General features: G+C 48.3%; 1 protein-coding gene across 1 annotated transcript in view; it reads right to left on the reverse strand.

Annotated features, from left to right (window-relative positions):
* Positions 1–21,031, reverse strand: part of LOC132577668 (maestro heat-like repeat family member 5) — a 57,006-nt gene extending 35,975 nt beyond the window's left edge. The window contains exons 1-9 of the mRNA XM_060247458.1: positions 20,912–21,031; positions 20,076–20,155; positions 15,659–15,794; positions 15,036–15,131; positions 12,802–12,906; positions 9,311–9,446; positions 6,075–6,190; positions 4,225–4,374; positions 2,940–3,097 (exon numbers count right to left, since the gene is read on the reverse strand). Of these exons, the coding sequence (XP_060103441.1) occupies positions 2,940–3,097; positions 4,225–4,374; positions 6,075–6,190; positions 9,311–9,446; positions 12,802–12,906; positions 15,036–15,131; positions 15,659–15,794; positions 20,076–20,155; positions 20,912–21,031 (1,097 nt within the window). The remainder of the gene's footprint in view (positions 1–2,939; positions 3,098–4,224; positions 4,375–6,074; positions 6,191–9,310; positions 9,447–12,801; positions 12,907–15,035; positions 15,132–15,658; positions 15,795–20,075; positions 20,156–20,911) is intronic.
* Positions 21,032–22,143: the final 1,112 nt, after the last annotated feature.

Below are 22,143 nucleotides of genomic sequence, written 5' to 3' on the forward strand. Positions count from 1 at the left end.
AAGAGAATTAGATTCCCTTCTAGAAATGTTTTGGGTTGAAATAGTGGGCCCAAAAGGAAGTTTAACTCTGGGAGTTTGTTATCGCCCACCAGATCAAAAGATAGAGGATGATTATAAAATTATGAAAGAATTAAAGATAGTGGCTAGGTGTAAAAACTGTGTCATAACAGGTGATTTTAACTACCTGCACATTGATTGGGTCATTATGTGTTCAGGTCTAGACACTCTCAATGACTGTGCTATGGAGCAGATGGTCACAGAACCTACCATGGGTGGCGAGACCCTCAACTTGGTCCTAAGTAATGCCCAAGACCTGGTGAGAGATGTAAAGCAGATTGCATTGCTTGGGAGCAGTGACCATAATGTTCATTTCATCATTTATTATAAATAGGGAGTTGCCCAAAAAGACGAACACAGCCACTTTTAACTTTAAAAGAGGTAACTTCTCTGAGATGAGGAGGCATGTGAAGAGGAAACTGAAAGGAAAGATAAAAAGGGTCAAAATCCTTGAAGACTATTTACAACTACAATCCTAGAAGCTCAGATAAAATATATTCTGCAGGTTAGGAAAGGCACAAATAGGTATAGGAAAAAGCCTGCATGGTTAACAAACAAAGTAATGGAAGCTGTAAAAGGTAAGGAGGATTCTTTTAAGTGGTGGAAAGCTAGTCCAAGTGAGGTTAATAGAAGGGAATACAGGCTGTGGCAAATAATATGCAAGTCTGTGATCAGGCAGGCAAAAATGGGCTATGAGGAGCATATTGCAAAAAACATAAAGGCCAACAATAAAAATTTCTTCAAATACATTAGAAGTAGGAAAACAGCCAGGGAGGCAGTGGGGCCCTTGGATGACCAAGGGGTAAAAGGATTACTGAAGGATGATAGGGAAATGGCTGAATGCATTTTTTGCCTCCATCTTCACTGTGGAAGATGAGAAGTGTTTGCTCACTCCAGAACCGCTGATTTTGGGAGGGCTGTTGAAAAACCTGAGTCATATTGAGGTGATGAGAGAGGAGGTCCTACGACTGATAGACAATGTAAAAACTGATAAATTACCAGGCCTGGATGGCATACATCCAAGAGTTCTGAAAGAACTCAAATCTGAACTTGTGGATCTCCTGACAAAAATATGTAATCTTTCATTGAAATCTGCCTCCATTCCTGAAGACTAGAAAGTAGCTAATGTCACCCCCATCTTTAAAAAGGATTCCAGAAGAGATCCAGAAAATTACAGGCCAGTCATTCTGATGTCAATCCCGGGAAAGTTGGTGGAAACTGTTATTAAAGAGAGAATTAGTAGACACACTGATGAACAAAAGCTATTGAGAAAGACTCAGGAAGAGCTTGTCACACTAACCTGTTAAGAGTTCTTTGAGGGGGTGAACAAACAAGTGGACAAAGGGGACCCAATAGATGTTGTTTACCTTAACATCCAGAAAGCTTTTGATAGTTCTTTATCAAAGGCTCCTGTAAGCTCAAGAGTCATGGGGTAAACAGACAAGTCCTCTTGTGGATCAAAAACTGGCTATTTAATAGGAAACAGTATAAATGGGCAATTTTCACAATGGAGGGTGGCAAGCAGTGGGGTACCTCAAGGCTCAATACTGGGTCTGTTGCTTGTTAACTTGTTCATTAATGATTTAGGGTTGGGAGTAAGCAGCGAAGTGGGTAAATTAGTGGATGACACTAAATTGTTCAGGGTGGTGAGCACCAGGGAGGATAGTGAGGGATTCCAAAGGGATCTGTTGAGGCTGGGTGAGTGGGTGTCAACGTGGCAAATAAGGTTCAGCATGACCAAGTGCAAAGTAATGCATATCGTGGCCAAAAATCCTAACTATGGCTACAAGTTGATGGGGTCTGAACTGGTGGAGACTGACTAAGAGACATCTTGGAGTCATAGCCCTGGTTTTTACACTGAAAATGTCGAGACAGTGTGTGATTGCAATAAAAAGGCCAACGCCATGCTGGGGATTATTAGGAAGGGAACGGAAAACAAATCAGCCAGCATCATAATGCCCCTGTATAAATTAATGATGTGGCCTCATTTGTAGTACTGTGTACAGTTCTGGTCACCACACCTCAAAAAAGAGATAATATTGGAAAAAGCCCAGAAAAGGGCAACTAGAATGATTAAACGGTTGGAACGCTTTCCCTATGAAGAAAGGTTGAAACGCTTGGGGCTCTTTAGCTTGGAGAAATGGCTACTGAAAGGTCTTGGTAGAGGTTTACAAGATTATGCATGGGATAGAGCAGGTAGAGAAAGAAGTACTTTCTCCCTTTCTCACAATATGAGAACTCAATGAAATTGCTGAGCAGTCGGGTTAGAACTGATAAAAGGAACTCCACCCAGAGAGTGATTAACACATGGAATTCACTGCCACAGGAGGTAGTGGCAGCTACAAGCATAGATGGCTTCAAGAGGGGATTGGATTGACATCTGGAGCAGAGGTCCATCCAGTGGCTATCAGCCACAAAGTATAGATGGAACTCTCTTTCTGGGGTAGTGATGCTCTGTATTCTTGGTGTTTGGAAGGAGGGCAACAGTGTGAGGGCTTCTAGTGCCCTGGCCCCACCTGTGGACCTCCTGATGGCACCTGGGTTTTTTGGCCCCTGTGTGACACAGTATTGGACTGGATGGGCCATTGGCCTGATCAAACATGGCTTCTTAGGTTCTTATGAAGGAGTCAAAAAGAATGGGGGACAGATGGAACCCTGCAGGATGCTGTCAGCCCAATGCCAAGGAGCCGAGCAACACCCCACCCCCAGCACCGCCTTCAGCCATCTTATCCATGGTTAAATCCTGCATGACTGTTTTCCCCTGAAGCCAGCAGGACAGCATAACCAGGCAGGTCATTGCTTTGCCCAGTCTTGAAACCCAGGCAGAGACAAGGCCCCTCAAAGGAGAGACCCTGAGGATGGCTTGAGAACCTTCACCCTACCTCTCAATGGGCATGGAGAAGGAGAGGCAGCTGCGCACCACTTCCTCCATGTGATGAGGGATCATTGACGTTAACGCCCTCAGCACAACCTTCTGCGTCCAGTAGGAAGACTGCCGTAGCTGTAGGCACCTGTAGATTGATCCTACCACCTCTTTCACCTGGAAGAAGCCAAAGAGCTGAAGGTCTTCAGAAAGCTACATCATCGCACAATTCTTGCTGGGGGTAAAGTGTAGATGACTGGGGAAGGCAATGGCAAACCATCCCAGAACAAAAAGCCTACCAAGAAAACATGGTGATGTGACATCACCCCGTGACTTGGTGCTTGCACTGGGGACTACCTTTACCTTTATGAATGCTCTCTAGCAGGGACTCACCTTATCCAAGACAAAGCCAGCTGTTATTTGCAGTGTAGCCGTTCTGGCTGCTCCCCCCCCCAACCCCGGGAGGAACAACTGGGCCTGGCCCTGCAGATGTTGCCCCCCTTAGAAGACAAGGCTCCCTTGCATGGTCCTCTGAAGACCCACTGAAATGAGGCTGCAGCAACACACTCTGTTTCTTTGCGCTGAGCTTAGGTCTGCTGGTGAGGTTTTGAATAGATTGTTTTTCTGGTTGATTATACCCAGTATGGTTCTTATTGAAATGGATAGTTAACAGATTGTTTCTACTTGCTCCTGCTGAAAAACCTGCCTTCAGAATTTTGAAATAGGAAACTGGGATAGAAGAGTTCTAAACAAATGTTTTTCCCAGGGCTTTTTTTGAGCAGGACCACACAGGAACACAGTTCCGGCTGGCTTGGTGTCAGGGGGTGTGACCTAATATGCAAATTAGTTCCTGCTGGGCTTTTTCTATTAAAAAGCCCTGGTTTTTACACAAATTCAGTATTTCTTTGCATGTGTTATGTTATTTCCTCTCCATTTTCTCTTTTGGGGGAAGCATCTGTTCCCCTCCTCCTGTGTTTCTTGAGCATCCCTCCGGCAGCTGATCTAGTCCCACTGCACGCAAACCACAGGGAAACAGAGCCAGCTCCTAACCAATGCTCCCTCTAAGCTGCGGAGACTTGTGAGCAAAAATTCTATTTTGTGAGCTACTGGCATTAAAGTTGAGAGCTCTTGCACAAATCAGTGTGCTCTTGGGCAATTATTCCTGAGCTAAGATAAAAATGTGTGAGTGAGCCAGCTGACACTAGCTCAGCTTAGAGGGAACAGTGCTCCTACCTGGGGATCATTGCAGAAGTGGGTCAGGAGCAGAGAGGTGAGTGCAGCCCCCCACCCCCAAAGTCTCTCACCTTTTCAATCTTCATGGCATGATTCTGCAGAACTGCATCCAGCACTTCTTCTGCTGCCTTCAGCAAGTCGGGGTCAGACCTTCTCAAACTGTCTAGTGCGGACAGCAGGAGGCGTGTCAGCTGTGCAGAGAAGAGCTGGTCTTCAGAGTGCTATGGACAGCAAGCGCATGAGGATTTCAGTGCCACCCGCTGCCTGAGGGCTGCTCGTGGCAACACTCTTTAGGGGGCAACGTGTTCATGACATCAGTATTCTTATTTTTCCAGAGGGCAGCCTAGAACGCCTGGTTTCATTATCTGAAATAATTAGCTTCAGCTGCTGCCCAGTATCTGACTTCAAGGCAGGCAAGGTGTCCAAGCCAAAAGATTTATCTCTCTGTCTCATTTGTCACCTCCTCTATAAAGAGGGTGCTTTCTGAACAATTAAAGAGGATTCTGTAGGGCATCCCATAAGAGGTTGCATTTCCGGGGTGACAGTTTTCTCCTGTTCTGAACCCCCATCTAGAGCATTCTAGCTACAAGTCTAAAGACACCTTATTTTAGAGAAACCGTAATCATTACTTACTTCAGATAAAGATTAGAATGTGAGAAGATTTGAGTGGCATTTGCTTTCTCTGGAATTCTGTATGCCATACCATTTTTCACTTAATGACTTTTTGTAAAATAAAATGTTATGCTTATTTTAAATAAATATCGTTAACTCTAAGTATTCTGCTTAGTTTTCTAGAAAGGGATCCAATCTCTCTCTGACCAATAATGTTTCACGTGCAGCCAGATGCAAACTCCTCTCAGAGGACTCTGACTTAACACAGACCTGGCAGGAGTGTTTTGTTCTGTATGCAGCTCGTGAGGTTTTCAGATCTACAGAACACCAAATGCAGCGTGAATAAAACAATTCATCACAAGACGCCCGGCTGGCCTTGTTGCAGCTCGGGGTCCCCAGTTTGTGCTGCTGCTGTGGCCATCTGAGACACACAAGCCCTACTTTGGCTCAGGGTGGTCTGGCTGGAGAGCTGCTGCTTCTTCATGCCCCATGAAGAAGAAGAGGTGGTGAAAAGCAGAAACCAGGTGACAGAAGCTGGGTGCTTCCACTCTGGGAGACGTCTGAACCTTTTACTCTCAGACCGTTCTGGACTCTCCCTCCCCTAACAGCACCTCCCCTGTTCCAGACTGGGTTGAGAAGAGCTTGGGCACTGGCTTGGTGCACGTGGCTCTCCCACGCATGCCAGCAGCAAGGCCGCTCTTCTTTGCCCAGCACCGAGCAAGCATGAGGCCATGACCCTTCCTGCAAGTTCTGTCAGGTGGAGGCTCCTTGCCAAGGCCGGTCGCAGCCGCCCCCCTGCCCAGAATCTCTGGAGCAAGCATGAAGCCTCTGAGGCCATCACGGGAATGGCCGTTCCTGTTGCCCAAGTGACTCTACAGGCTGGACGTGACCTGCCTTTCGCCCCTTCCCTGCCTGCATGAAGCTTCACTCAGGATGGTCAGTGTCTTTCTTGTGGAATGATGCTTGTTCTGGCTCACTGCCTCCAGGGCCCACAAGGTGGTATGAGTCCAACCCCAATGTGCAGACTTTGGCATGGCATGCTAGCTGCCCCCACCCAGCCTTTTGCTGAAGCTGACCAATCCCTGTCTGTGTCCATGACACGACTAGAGCCTCCTGCCATCTGGAAGGCTCATCAGGAACCACCACACTTGCCATGGATTCTGAGGTCAGCCCTACTCCAATTTCAGGAACATTCTGCCCCAGCCAGAACTCCTGGATAGGAACTAACTTCTGTCTGGGGCAGACGGTGGAAACACTTTGCAGTCTCTCCAGTTATGACCCCTCAGTATCCCAGATATGGCAGCAATACCATAGCCATCTGCCATCTCTTCTCTGTCACTACCAGACCGAGGCAATCTGTTTCCTGCGACTTCGAACTCTTCGTCACCGACCACTTTCTCCTCTTCTGCATCCTCTGCTTTAGGCCTGTTGCAGAACAGAACAGAAAAGGAGGCCTGTCAGTCACAGAGCAGCACGGAGAGACAAGTCTGGCCTGTAGTTTCCCGTAGAGGAGAAAGCAAACCCCTGAGGAACTCCAGTGCCTAAAGATCAAGGGCAGAGAGAGGAAAACTCGTTCTGCCCTTGGCCTGCCAGGCATCTGTGGCCAAGAAGAGTGCTCTGGGTCGAGGGGTCTGTGGCTGGGGTTCAGGACAGAAGAGCTCTTGTGGGGCTTGTGTGTAAAACCTGTGATTCCACAGCTGATTCCACCCTGAAGCCCAGTCAGGCGGCAAAGGCCAGAAAGGAAGAAGCTGAACTTGGGCCTGCAGCAGCCACCAAGGGGGAACAGGCGGTGGCCCCTGGACCCCCCCCCCTTCTCTACACCCTACAGCTCTGCTCAGCTATGTGTGACAACTTCCACCAGCCACAAGCAACCTTCCACTACACGAAGGGGCTCTTCATCCTGCGGAAGAACCCTTAAGACTCTGCTGAGCAGAGCCACAAGCCTACACAGGCAATTCTTGTGGGATAAAATTTGAGCTTAGTTGCTCCTCTTTGAAAAGAGGAAACTACTGACAAATTACACAACAAAACACAGCAGCACCTTTGAGGCCCTCCCAAAAAATAATTCTACGAATAAGCTTTCATGTGCTTGCATACAAAAGCTTATACTCTGGGTCCACTTCTGGAGTGGGCAGGATATAAATCTAAGGTAAATAAAATAAAATAAACTGCTCTGGATCAACCAGGATTGGTCTCAAAGATGCCTGTCTGGACTCAAACTTGGTTCTCTTGCTTCAGACCAACATGGCTAACAGGGCAACTGAAACTACAGAACAGTTGGCTTCATCAACATTACAGCTAAATATATACAACTTACCTACTTCACTTGAAGCCTGGTCTATTAACAGAAGTACCTTTCTTTCTTTTTGCAAAGGAAGGGGCTGGGTATAGACCCGATTATTCTGTGCCTGAACCTGTTCAACCAGCTTCTCACCTGACCACAGAACAGAAACTCTGCCTTGGTCGTCTCCCTACTTGACAGCTGGTGCTGGTCTTCCTCCAGGGGAAGTCCTTCTGGCCCTCCCTCTCCAGGACTTCTGATACCACTGGCCATGGAACCCCCTGAGCTCCCTGCTGATCCAGAACAGGGATGGCTTGCGGTAGCCTCATTCCTTTCTGCTGGGCAGGCTCTGGGAGGCTACTGTGTTGTCTTTGCCAAGCACTCGGTCTTCTCCCATTTGTCTACCTCAGCATGAAACCACTGGGAGAGTTTGTCTGGCAGTTTGGAGCAAGGAGTCATCAATATGCTGCACTGCTAAGCCTTAGTCCTATCTCCCTTTTCCAACCAACTCTACGGGGTCTGTCTGAGGGTACCACCAACCACTGTTTGGATGCCATGAAAGGCTGGGTGGGAGGGAAGGAACTGAAACTTAATCAAGATATGAAGCAGGTGTTATGAACTGGGCACAAGGATGAGGCGGGAGAAGCTATACAGTCTGATACTCCTATCTAAAGATCCAGCAGAAGATCTCTCTGGCTTGCCACATGATGGGAGTGCTTTTGGACTCCTCACCGGCCTGGATGCCCAGTGGCAGGGCCTGCTCCAGTGTGGAGTGTCTCCACTCTCTGGAACAAGGGAATAAACAGGCGAGGTCAGCAGCAGGGCTCTGCTCTCTCCACCGCCCCAACAGGAGAAGCCCACTTTCCACTGACAAATCCACACAACCAAGAACTTTATAAAAGGGGGAATTAAAACAAAAAGCAATGATGAAGGTAGAATGCCAGCAGGGATTTGGGGTTTGGGAGCTATCCAGTGTATCGCACTGAGTGCAACATGAACGGCTATCTGCCCACTGGACAGAAGCCATGGGTGTGTGCTCGGGGTGAGGAGCTCCTGATTCTCAGGGAACAAGCTGGCACCCTTGAGGCCAAGGTGGCGGACCTGGAGAAGAAGAGGCAGTCAGGACTGAGTGCAACATGAACGGCTATCTGCCCACTGGACAGAAGCCATGGGTGTGTGCTCAGGCCTAAACTGCGATTGTAAATGTTGGTTTTTATGTTTTTAATTTATTTTATGTGTTGTATCTATGTTGGAAGCCACCTTGACCTCCATAGGGAAGAAAGGTTGCTAAGGACTATTTTAAAGAAACAATACATAATCTCTTTTAAAATCATATAGTTTGGCTCTTAGTCATCGGAAAGGTGCTCCATCCCCTTAATCATCCGGCTTGCCCTTTTACGTAGTTTTCCAGCTCTCCAGTGTCCAAAATGGTACACACTATTCCAAATAGGGCTATACAGGGGCATTATGCGATGCAGCATTTTATTTTCCGTTCTTTCCCAGCCCAGAGTTTGCCTTTTTCACCACAACCACACACTGAGTTGACCTCTTTGCCAAGGAGCCATCTGAAGGCTTTAGGTCTCTTTCCCTCTCGGTATCAGCCAGCACATTCAAGATTTGGACTGCTTTGTCATTTGGCACATTGTTTCCCATTGGTCCAATTTAGAGAGATGTCCTCTCTGCTTCCTATCATTTGGCCAATTATTTAAATCCATCTCCTTAACTGCTGCTAAGCATACTCGAGTGTGTTTGATGAGGTATCTTGTCAAAAGCCTCTTGGAAGTCAGTACTGGAGGTGGCTCTGTCTGGTGTTGTGTTCTTTCCCAATGCACAGGAGTTGCAGAGAAAGGCCTGCCTGACTTTTGCTGTATGGACTTGCCCTGAGTTAACACATCTAGAGCCTGCCCTTCTTCTCCCTTGGAAGCCAGCACAGGCGCCTCCCACCCCGACCATGACCAGAGGGAGCTTTAGCAAGAAGCCCCCAGGGCTCTGCACATTTGGACTGTTCTCTGTCTGACTGTATGTTGCTATGACTGGTGGTGGTCGAAAAAACCTCCCCTCTCTCCTCATATGAGCCCCCCAAGCCCCAGAGGGCTGCCTGTTACGAGACCCGTGAAGCAGGTGAGAAGCCACCAGCCTGCCAGGGCCACTGCACTTCCCCTGTGGGGACGGCTGCTTCTGGGATCTCTGGCCGATTCCCTGCGCGGGGCAGCAGAAGCAAAGATCCCCCGGGTGGCATTGCTCCAGCATCTCTGAGCACTTACTCTTCCGGTGCAGCAGGACTTCGTAGAGGCAACTGACGCCTTGGACAGCTGACGAGCTGACCTGCTCCACTGGATCGCCACACAGCATGACCAGAACGGCAGTCAGGTGGGCTAGCCTGCTGAATTCCCGAGAGAGCTGATAAGAACATAAGAACATAAGAGAAGCCATGTTGGATCAGGCCAATGGCCCATCCAGTCCAACACTCTGTGTCACACAGTGGCAAAAAATTTTATATATACACACACACTGTGGCTAATAGCCACTAATGGACCTCTGCTCCATATTTTTATCTAAACCCCTCTTGAAGGTGGCTATGCTTGTGGCCGCCACCACCTCCTGTGGCAGTGAATTCCACATGTTAATCACCCTTTGGGTGAAGAAGTACTTCCTTTTATCCGTTTTAACCTGTCTGCTAAGCAATTTCATCGAATGACCACAAGTTCTTGGATTGTGAGAAAGGGAGAAAAGGACTTCTTTCTCTACTTTCTCCATCCCCTGCATTATCTTGTAAACCTCTATCATGTCACCCCGCAGTCGACGTTTCTCCAAGCTAAAGAGTCCCAAGCGTTTCAACCTTTCTTCATAGGGAAGGTGTTCCAGCCCTTTAATCATTCTAGTTGCCCTTTTCTGGACTTTCTCCAATGCTATAATATCCTTTTTGAGGTGCGGCGACCAGAACTGCACACAGTACTCCAAATGAGACCGCACCATCGATTTATACAGGGGCATTATGATACTGGCTGATTTGTTTTCAGTTCCCTTCCTAATAATTCCCAGCATGGCGTTGGCCTTTTTTATTGCAAACGCACACTGTCTTGACAATTTCAGTGAGTTATCTACCACGACCCCGAGATCTCTCTCATGGTCAGTCTCTGCCAGTTCACACCCCATCAACTTGTATTTGTAGCTGGGATTCTTGGCCCCAATGTGCATTACTTTGCACTTGGCCACATTGAACCACATCTGCCATGTTGACGCCCACTCATCCAGCCTCAACAGATCCCTTTGGAGTTCCTCACAATCTTCTCTGGTTCTCACCACCCTGAACAATTTAGTGTCATCCGCAAACTTGGCCACTTCACTGCTCACTTCCAACTCTAAATCATTTATGAACAAGTTAAAGAGCATGGGACCCAGTACTGAGCCCTGCGGCACCCCACTGCTTACCGTCCTCCACTGCGAAGAATGCGCATTTATACTCACTCTCTGCTTCCTATTACTCAGCCAGTTTTTGATCCACAAGGGGACCTGTCCTTTTACTCCATGACTCTCAAGCTTTCTAAGGAGCCTTTGATGAGGAACTTTGATGATGAAATAAAGACGAGCCTTAAAGTGACAGGGCATGTCTGGTCTTTGTGAGCTCCAGCTGCAACAGCACCCACCAAACCCATCTGGACACGTGCAGAAAACCTGCCAGGCCACAGCTTGGGGCAGGACCACTGCAAGGGGGGATGAGGGAGAGCTCTGCAATGCCAACACACCATTTCAGGGTGGATGTCCCCCCCCCCCCCATTCAGTTGGATAGGGAAGGGAGCGGATGGCACCTGTGGTCTCCCTCCTCCTCCTCCCTGCCTTCAACAGCCTGGTCTGCAGCTGGAGCCAGGGACGACCACCCCTGCCTCGCTTGGGAGAATGAATCCTACTCCATGCACAGTCATGGCTGCCATATCTTTAAAGATATACACGGCAGAGCTGGGGAAAGTGCATGAGAGGGAAACCAAGGTGGCTCCACCGAGGGGGGGATCAGACTGCAGAAGCAACAGAGGTCATCCCCCCCACCCCCAATTTCTCTTTTCTAGTTCCAGGGGGTGGCCATCTCACCTCTCCTCCCCACCATGTGTCACCAGGGGCTCTTCCCATTTTTTAAAAAGACCTAGCACTTCACATGTTGTTACAATAGCCTTATAATAGCCTAGATCTGCACCTGAATCCCCAGATTACATTTTCCAGGCAGTCTGTAGCAACCCCCAAGTAATGAATGAGTAAGGCTCCCCAAGAGAGACCACCGGCTCTGGAGGGCCTCCTCCTCCCCATGCTTGCTGGCGTGGGCAGAGGGCCAGCTGCCCCAACGGTGAGGGACGGTGGCTCAGTGGTAGAGCATCTGCTTGGTAAGCAGAAGGTCCCAGGTTCAATCCCCGGCATCTCCAAAAAAGGGGTCCAGGCAAAGAGGTGTGGAAAACCTCAGCTTGAGACCCTGGAGAGCTGCTGCCAGTCTGAGAAGACAATACTGACTTTGATGGACCCAGGGGCTGATTCAGGAGAAGGCAGCTTCATGTGTTCATGTGCCCCTTTTGCTGCTGAGGCATAGCAGTCTCTGCTGCAACAATGAGGGCTTGAAAGCTGGGAATCCGAAGGAACTGGTATATACATCCATATGACTGTATTTTGCTATAACCATGTGTTATAACCGAGGAGCAAACTGAGCTGTGAGGCTGGGGAGATGGCATTTTCCCAAGGAGGCCACTGCTTGTCCCTGTCCCAGCAGGGTCAGGCCTAGTGCAAGGACACAGGGTGACTGATGCGTGCCTGTCCGGCTCAGCCTCTCCAGGGCTTGGGGTGGGGCTGCGGGATCCATTTCCCATCATGGTGGATCACTAGCAGAAGAAGTCAAGGCCTCCTTCTCACTTGGAAGTCCCTTCTGCACAGGACCGTCCTTCCCCTCCGCCTCTGACCCTTCCATCGCATGGAGATGAGCTTTGAGCTCCAAGGCGCCATTCTCAGCAGAAGAGCCCTGTTGGATGAGACCAGAGAAGGTCCACCTAGTCCTGCATCCCATTTCACACAGCAGTGGCCAACCCGTTGCCCTGGAGAAGTCCTTGCGGCCCAGGGGCCCTTGGCGTTGCCTTCTCACGCTGTCATTCATTCTGCTGCCTCTGAATGTGGAGGATCTCTTTAGTCCTCACGGCTAGCGGCCACTGATATATATCCTCCACGTCACTGTCTATTCCCCCTTCTGAAGTCCCCTGTCCTTGGCCAGCCCAAGATCTCTCTCGCTCTCATCCTCTGCCAGTTCAGACCCTGTCAGCGTGTCTTTAAAAAGCAGGATTTCTTGTTAGGCGTACTGCAGTTTTCTGTGGCCTGGTATTAGCATCCCCTTGAGTGAATGAATTTCTCAGCATGGACAGAAGTCCATGGCCTTTCTTGCCTGTTGAGGACAGCAGCCAGAGCCCCACAGACTCCAGCAGTCAGGCAAGAAAACCGCAGGCACTAGACTTCTGGGCACTAGTCACTGGGAGGCAAACATATCCCCTCCCTCCTGTCATTCCTGCACAGAAGTGGCTACTGGTGGTCCCTGGGAGAAAGAGAAGGGAGCTGCCTCATCCCCTCCCCCCCCAGCCTGAGTCAACAGGGCTGTTTTTATGTTCTTCTGTACCCAGGGCATAAAGGCTCAGCTTGGTCCATCTTTTCCAGCTACAAAGCTCTTAAGGAACAGAAGCCCCATTACGTTTCAAGGCCAGTATCCACACAGCAACACTCAGCGGTCACTCACATCAAAGTGGAAATGTTCAGCTACAAATTTCAAGAGCTTCATGGCGGTCTGCACGGCCCTCTCCCGCTCGTGATCCAGCGCTGAAGTCATCCAGGGCTCCATGAGCTGCCATCAAAGAACAGACAGAGAAAACATTTCCAGGAAGATCAAGGTGGGTGGAGCTTATGCTCCTTAAGCTCCTCTGTGCTCTCTGATCCCACTGGGCTCACTTCTGCACAAATGAGGGATGGAGACCTGCATGAGGGTCACACCAGGCGTGGGCTGGGACTTCTCTGTTTGGGGCACTCAGTGATTCCTTACAGTTGATTGTCCATTAAGCACACAGGGGTCCAAGTCAGGTCACGGCCATAGTGAGCAGGGAAGGGGGCTTAAGCCCCTGCCCCCCACCAGCCTCCAATTTCTTGACCCAAAACAGCCACAGCACAGAACTCCCAGGGCACAGCTGTGTCAGCACGGGGGTGTTCCTTCGACAGGTCTTGAGGAAGACAACCTGCATCTGGCCACGGTCTTTACTGAGATATGCAGGTGTCACTTTCCAAAGGCAGCATCATCAAACTTTCTGCCCTTGCTGGGAAAAGGTGCCAAGGCCACTAGCTGGCTGCTAAGTCACAGCAGAGGTGCGGAAAAAAGGGGATTCTCACACCATCACCTGCCATACTCATGAGAGGGACACTTTACACTTATTCAGGAAGTATTTAGGCAACATTTTCCTAGAAAGACAACATTCCCTAGAAAGCCCCGTTCCCCTTGGGTTTCAAAACAGAACATGCCCAATAAATACAACATTACAGGAACAGCTTGCTAATATCAGTCTGCATATGCCCAGTTGATAAGAGCTATATGTTTCAAAATATATCTTTCTGGAATGACCAACGTTGTCCTGGGATGTTGTTAGGGTTAATTTATAGTGTGGTTCACAACAGTGTTTAATCCGCTCCTTTTCACACTTTCTCCAAATGAAGGCTGCGTGAATGAAGGCTGCGTGAATGAAGGCTGCGTGAATGAAGGCTGCGTGAGTGAAGGCTGCGTGAATGAAGGCTGCGTGAATGAAGGCTGCGTGAGTGAAGGCTGCGTGAGTGAAGGCTGCGTGAGTGAAGGCTGCGTGAGTGAAGGCTGCGTGAGTGAAGGCTGCGTGAGTGAAGGCTGCGTGAGTGAAGGCTGCGTGAATGAAGGCTGCGTGAATGAAGGCTGCGTGAGTGAAGGCTGCGTGAATGAAGGCTGCGTGAGTGAAGGCTGCGTGAGTGAAGGCTGCGTGAGTGAAGGCTGCGTGAGTGAAGGCTGCGTGAGTGAAGGCTGCGTGAGTGAAGGCTGCGTGAGTGAAGGCTGCGTGAGTGAAGGCTGCGTGAATGAAGGCTGCGTGAGTGAAGGCTGCGTGAGTGAAGGCTGCGTGAATGAAGGCTGCGTGAATGAAGGCTGCGTGAGTGAAGGCTGCGTGAGTGAAGGCTGTAAGGGAGGAGCAGGAATCCCCACGTGGTCCTTCCCTTGACAGGAGATGAGCCTGAATATACTTTGTTGTTGCAGCCCTGAGCAGGGGCTCTACTACGTGGACAAATATATTGCCTATATTGCTGTGGCCAATTAACTTTTGATATCTACCTGTTCCACTGAGCCAATTGCCTTCAATGTATCTAAGCAATTAGTGTTAAGAGGAATTTCTCTCAGAAATCCAACAATCCATTTCTGTTCCCTTTTTTAAAAAAGAGTTTGAAGTCTGTTTGAAATCAGTTGTTTGACTGAAAAGAAAGGGTCAGGAAAGGAAGTCTGCAACTTTAGGGTTCCCCATCAGACTGAGTTTCAGACTTCTTGACACGAAGCCCACTTGGCCTGAGTTGACCTATTGTGGCAGTGAGTCTTTTCACACCTTGGTTCAGCATTGAAATCTGTTTTGGGAAAGGCCCAGGGTCTAATCTGCTGCAAAGCAGCATTATGCATCTTGGTACACAGCCATGCTCATACCTGAAGCTCATCAGACCAGCCTTCTGACCTTGGTGCTGTACCTATCTGCACACATTGGGAGGACTGTGTGGAGCAGGCACTCCTATTAAATACAGTGGGGTCGTCTAAGTGGAACATCTGAAAACAGCTACCTTTGGTCCATCTAGCCAAGCACCGTCTACTCTGGCTGCCTGGCTAAGACCTCAGCTGTCACACAGGGTGGGGAATGACCCTACTAGTTTCTGCATGCGGAATGCCCCCCCCCCCTTGCATCCAAACCCAGAGCCCTCCCTGCGTACCTCCAGCATGTTCTTAAGTTCCTTGGGATGTGGATTCTCCAACAGCAAGCCCTGCAGCATTTCGTCAAGACTGCTCATGGCTTGATGACAGAGCCCCTGAAGCAAGAAAGAGGCCATCACCATTAGCCCTGCACACCCCCACATGCCAGGAGGAGAGCTGTGTTGTTGTCATCTGAGCCCCGCCCATGCAACCTACTTCCACTATCTTACCATTAGCTCAAGGAATGGCTGAAAGTTCTACTAGCCCCAGCAGGGAAATCTGTTCTCTGCACCTGGGCAGTTGAGGGCTTCTTGATCTGCCCTGTAGTGAAGGACAAAAACCAGGAGTGCAAGCTCCCTGACTCCACAGGAACAAAGCGAAGCTTCACACCAACCGCTTCTGCCACCAGAACCTCTTTCCCAAACTCGGAGGTTTCTGAGTGAAGAATCCCTGTTCTACAGGGATGCCATAAAATCCCGAGCGAGGACTCCAGAGGGTGCTGCTGTGTGCAGCTTCTTCCCTGCTCTGCAGCCAACCCCTAAGCATTTTTCATGTTCCTATCAATATTCCCCATACAGGTGAAATGAATACACATTTTAAAGGGCCACATCCACAACCTGCATGCATAACGAAGATGGCTCACTTTGACGTTCACGGCCTGCTTGGTGATGTGAGATTTCCTTTCCAGCAGGTCCAGTGGAACCAGGCAAAATATACTTCTGAAGGAAGCACAGAGAAGGCTGGATTTCATGTCTCTCTCAAGGAGAGGTTTCAGCTTGCTGGTGGGAGAGGAGCACATCTGAGATTTAGCTATAGCAAGACGTTAGGAAATTACGACTGTGTCAAACGGTGCTTCAAGCATCAACCTCCTGCCCCCCAGGGCATTTATAATTTGTAAGAGGTGCAAGAGAGATGGCAGGTCTGGGATTCTGGTGCTGCAGCACAAGGTGGGGTGGGGAACAGGGTAAGAACACCACTCCCCTGGCACCCTATGGGAAGGAAGCAATGGGACCTTTGGCTCAGCTACTGTCTGATTGGGCTACGCAGGAACCACCTACCTTGACTTGGCCCACAGAAAGGCATGCCTTTGCAACTATTGGCTTTACAGGTAAATCTACACTTGCTGTGAAATAATCTCTCAGTCCAAAGTGTCACCCTCAGGCTGTTGGGCTGCTTTTCTTTTTGTGTTGTTGTCCTTAGGGCTGGTGCTGTGGGTGGGGGGAATGCCATTTCCTGGGGGTAGAAGTGGGGCAGCTACTATCCCATGTTTCACATGTCCTGTGGAGGCCATTGCGGGTGGGGAGCACCAAAGTCTACTTCTCTGGTTGTGGCCCAGAGTCCCCCCCCCCCCATCCAATGGGTCTGCATCCCAAAGGATCATTGAGTCTGCAAGGTCGCTCTGCGGGTTCCCAGGGCAAGGACACACAAGAAACCAGACAGATCTTATTGAAAAGAATGTTTATAAAGTTTATTTCAAAAGTTAACAAACAAGCAAAAAAAGAATATAGCCAACAAATATTATCTTAATATTGCAACTTGACTCCTATTTTGTTCTACTACTTCAGACCAACAGGGCTGACTACTTGGATCTATCTTAAATCATGCAGTACATAAGAGAGCTGGCTTTTACTCCTTAACACCCTCAAACCTTCCTTAGGCAGCCCAAACCATAAATCCAGAATGAAGGCCCCTTGCCAGCATAGTCTCTGTACCTAGGAATCTTGAAGCCCAGGCTGAGACTGACAGTCAAAGCGGAGCTCAGCTGGCCTCCAGTCTCTTGAGCCCCAGCATGAAGATAGTCTTTGACTCCTCAAGTCAGAGGATGATGACATCCAACCCCAATGCACCCCCAGGAGAAACCTCTGGAAGATTGCATCACCAGTCCCGTCACTAAACTCACATTCTCATGGGAAGCTAACTGCCCCCTTCCATCCTGGCCTCAAAAGAGCTAAAGGAACCAGGCAGTCCGAGAATCCAGTTAACAAACACCTGCAGAGAAGGCCAGACTTCTTACTAGGCACATGAGCCCTTGAGGGAAGGCACGAATGCAGTTTTGCATCACCCAGAGGCATGATTCCTTTCCTTCCAAACAAGAGAGACTTGCTGATTTGTGTGAATTACACCACCATAATTATTAGGAAGTACAGAAACATAAATGACAGAATGATCTTGGTCCGTATCCAAGGCAATCCATTCAATATCACAGCAATCCATGCCCCAACCACTGACGCAGAAGAGGCTGAAGTGGACCAGTTCTATGAAGATCTACAACACTTTATAGAATTAACACCAAAAAAAGAAGTCATTCTCATCATAGGGGACTGGAATGCCAAAGTAGGAAGTCAAAAGGTAAAAGGGAAGTCAAACTGACAAGTTTGGCCTTGGAGAACAAAATGAAGCTGGTTTTGTCAAGAGAACAAGCTGGTCATAGCAAACAGCCAACAACCTAAAAGGTGACTCTACACATGGATATCACCTGATGGGCAACACAGAAATCAGATTGATTATATATTCTGCAGTCAAAGATGGAGAAACTCCTTACAGTCAGCAAAATAGGGGAGGGACAGTGGCTCAGTGGTAGAGCATCTGCTTGGTAAGCAGAAAGCCCCAGTTTCAATCCCCAGCATCTCCAACTAAAAATGGTCCAGGAAAATAGGTGTGAAAAACCTCAGCTTGAGATCCTGGAGAGCCGCTGCCAGTCTGAGTAGACAATACTGACTTTGATGGACCAAGGGTCTGATTCAGTATAAGGCAGCTTCATATGTTCAAAAACAAGACCTGGAGCTGACCGGCTCAGATCATGAGCTACTCATTGCAAAATTCGGGCTTAAACTGAAGAAAACTGGGGACGCCATTAGGCCATTCAGGTTTGACCTTGATCACATCCCTTATGAATATACAGTGGAGGTGAAGAATAGGTTTAAGGAACTAGAGTTGATAGAGTGCCTGAAGAACTATGGACGGAGGTTCATGATGTTGTACAGAAGGCAGCAATCAGCACCATCCCAATGAAAAAGAAATGCAAGAAAGCAAAGTGGCTGTCTGATGAGGCTTTACAAATAGATGAAGAAAGAAGGAAAGTGAAAGGCAAAGGTGAGAAGGAAAAATTCACCAAATTGAATACAGATTTTCAGAGAACAGCAAGGAGAGATAAGGAGGCCTTCCTGAAGGAACAATACAAAGCAACAGAGGAAAATAATAGAATGGGAAGGACAAGAGATCTCTTCAAGAAAATTGGAGAAATTGAGGGAACGTTTTGTGCAAAGATGGCCATGATAAAGGACAAAAACAGTAGGGACCTAACAGAAGTAGAAGAGATTAGGAAGAGGTGGCAAGAATATACAGAAGAATTATACAAGAAGGATCTCAATGTCCTTAACAACCATGATGGTGAAATCGCTGCCCTTGAGCCAGACATTCTGGAGTGTGAAGTCAAATGGGCCTTAGAAAGCATTACTAACAACAAAGCGAGCGGAGATCCCAGTTGAGCGATTCAAAGTCCTAAAGGACGATGCTGTTAAAGTGATGCACACATTACATCAGCAAACTTGGAAAATGCAACAGTGTCCACAGGATTGGAAAAGATCAGTTTATATTCCAATCCCAAAGAAGGGTAATGCCAAGGAATGTTCAAACTATTGCACCATTGCACTCATTTCACATGCCAGCAAGGTCATGTTAAAGATCCTACAAGCTAGGCTTCAGCACAATGTAGATCGGGAACTACTAGAAATGGGTTTCGGAGAGGTAAAGGAACTAGAGATCAAATTGCCAACATTCACTGGATTATTGAGAAAGCACGGGAGTATCAGAAAAACATTTATTTCTGCTTCAATGACTATGCTAAAGCCTTTGATTGTGTGGATCACAACAAACTGTGGCAAGTCCTTAAAGAGATGGGAGTACCAGCCCACCTCACATGTCTCTTGAGAAAGCTATATAAGGGTCAAGAAGCAACTGTCAGAATGGGATATGGAGCAACTAACTGGTTTAGAATAGGAAAGGAAGTTCGACAACGATGTATATGGTCACCCTGCTTATTTAATTTATACGCAGAGTACATCATGCAGAATGCTGACCTGGATGAAGCACAAACTGGAATTAAGATTGCCGGGAAAAACATCAACAACCTCATATATGCAGATGACACCACTCTAATGGCAGAAAGTGAGGAGGACCTAAAGAACCTCTTGTTGAGGGTGAAAGAGGAGAGCACAAAAGCAGGCTTGAAACTCAACATTAAAAAAACTAAGATCATGGCATCCGGCCCCATTATACCTTGGCAAATAGAAGGAGAAGACATGGAAGTAGTGACAGACTTCACATTTCTGGGATCCAAGATCACTGCAGATGGTGACTGTAGCCATGAAATTAAAAGACGTTTGCTCCTTGGAAGGACAGCTATGGCAAACCTGGGCAGTAGAATAAAAAGTAGAGACATCACCCTGCCAACAAAAGTCCGTATAGTCAAAGCGATGGTATTCCCAATAGTAATGTATAGCTGTGAGAGTTGGACCATAAGGAAGGCCAAGTGCAGAAGAATAGATGCGTTTGAACTGTGGTGTTGGAGAAGGATCTTGAGAGTCCCTTGGACTGCAAGAAGATCCAGTCAGTCAGTCAGTCCTAAGGGAAATCAACCCAGACTGTTCCCTGGAAGGTCAGGTGCTGAAGCTGAAGCTCAAATACTTTGGCCACCAAATGAGAAGGGAGCACTCACTGGAGAAGACCCTGATGCTGGGAAAGACAGAAGGCAAAAGAAGAAGGGGACAGCAAAAGATGAGATGGCTGGACAGTGCTACTGACGTAACTAACATGAATTTGAGCAGACTTTGGAGGATGGTAGAAGACAGGAGAGCCTGTGCGACTTTGTCCATGGGGTCGCAAAAAGTTGGACTCGACTGTGCGACTGACCAGCAAATAGAACATAGCCACGATGGATATTTCCTGAAAGCACCACTCTGGGGCAGTTTAACCTTGAATGTGTCCAAGAGGTACCTTGTGCCTCTCCTTCCCCATCTATTCCCTCTCCCTGGATTCTAAAAGGGTGCCCCGCTCACTACCTCAGTTCTTTCACGATGTACATGGCATCCTGGCGCACGGTGTCAACCAGCATGTGGATAGGTTCTCTTTCAATCAGCACCTGTCGGTCGTAATGGAGACACATGACAAGTCTTGATGCCTGCACAACAAAGGATTGATTCCTAGAGCAGGCGTTCTCATCAGGAGGCTTCTGCAAAGATGGAGGGAGCCCAAACTGTCCACGTGACTCTGTTTCTTCTCAAGCGAGAACAAAAGAGGAAAGCAGCAGGGGCTGTGTCTGGACACTGCTGCTGACACCACAGCTGCCTCTGCAGGGCTGCACGTGGCCTCCTGCCTCTCACTGGCACAGCAGTCAGGCAGCAGCAGGCTGGGCTTTGCTCTGGGGCAAGGAAACTGCACTGTCTGGGCTGCTAGCAGCACTAGAAGGAAGGTGAGAATGGGAAACTTCTTGTCTGCTGGAGATGGAGAGGGGGGCCCAGCGTCAGGCGGTGTGCTTCAGGTGGGGGAGACAGGGACAGAAGAGATCGACAGGACACCTGCATTTGGACTACAACTTACTCACAGGTGGCAATGTTGGCCCCTGTCTGTGTATTTGGGACAGGCAAAGGCTTCCACAAGTCTGTTTCAGGCCAAGAAAATGGGCCAAGGTGGAAGTTTAGCCTGGTATTCTTGGGTCATGGTCCCATTTGGAATTGGCCCCCCTGTATGCCTTTTCTTTTTTAGGGCGGTGGGGGGGGAGCAGGACTCTCTGATAGATACAAACTTCCCAGTATCTTGTCTGGCTTGCCCTTACTTACATGAAATTCATTCCAGAGATGCTACAAGTTGTTGTTTACACAGTGAGTAACATACTTACTATCAGGCATTCCACAAGCGTTGGTTTCATGTGCAGCTGTATGCCTTGTGCTTTACCTGTTGCAGCAACAGCCTCAAGGAACATCAGAACAGCAATCAAAAAGCTTTTCTTCAAGTTCATGTCCTAAATCAGATCCAAGAACAAACAAGAATCCCATACTGATACACCAATGCTGGATGTCAGTGGAACAACCGGAGGCTTCCCTGAAATAAGGGGGGCAGCAAAACGCCTACCTGATAGCCTTCGATGCCACTTAAGTGGGGGAGGGGAGCTGGCAGAGGGCAGAGTTTTTAAAAGTATCTGCCAGCTGGTTTTTGTTGGATCATTGTCACCAACACTATGCTGCCTGCTGGTTTTTCACGCTCTGGGCAAACATATTCTAAATGAAAGGAGTAATTCCCTCTGTGGCACACTGATCCTTCCTCAAACCAAATCATCAGTCAGCCCTTGAGCATTTATGGTTGTGATTACTAAGAGCCAGCATGGGTTTCTCAAAAACAAAGGAAGTTGGCCCACCCCAGTGGGGGTTCTTTCCAACCCTGTGATTCTATCCTTCTAGGGAGCAGGTTTAGCAGCAGCCCGCAGCAAGCCTTCCAGTACCAGACAAAAGCTGTTTCGAGGAGATTCACTTCATTAGCTGCACTTCATCATTCAACCAAAAATGGCTTTGTAGGATTTCTAAAACATTGTTAAAATACTTTAAACCATCATTATTGTGTTCAGCTTTGGGCACCACATTTTAAGAAGGACATAGACAAGCTGCAAGGGGTCCAGAGGAGGACGACGAAGATTGTGAGGGATCTGGAGACCAAGTCCTATGAGGAAAGGTTGAAGGAGCTGGGCATGTTTAGCCTGGAGAAGAGGCGGCTGAGAGGTGATATGATCACCATCTTCAAGAACTTGAAGGGCTGTCCTATAGAGGATGGTGTGGAACTGTTTTCTGTGGCCCCGGAAGGTAGGACCAGAACCAATGGATTGAAATTAAATCAAAAGAGTTTCCGGCTTAACATTAGGAAGAACCTCTTGACCATTAGAGCGATTCTTCAGTGGAACAGGCTTCCTCGGGAGGTGGTGGACTCTCCTTTCTTGGAGGTTTTTAAACAGAGGTTAGATGGTCATCTGACAGCAATGAAGATCCTGTGAATTTGGGGTAGGTATTTATGGTTTCCTGCATTGTGCAGGGGGTTGGACTAGATGACCCTGGAGATCCCTTCCAACTCTATGATTCTATG

This window comes from Heteronotia binoei, chromosome 9 (genome assembly GCF_032191835.1).
Source record: "Heteronotia binoei isolate CCM8104 ecotype False Entrance Well chromosome 9, APGP_CSIRO_Hbin_v1, whole genome shotgun sequence".
NCBI lineage: Eukaryota > Metazoa > Chordata > Lepidosauria > Squamata > Gekkonidae > Heteronotia > Heteronotia binoei.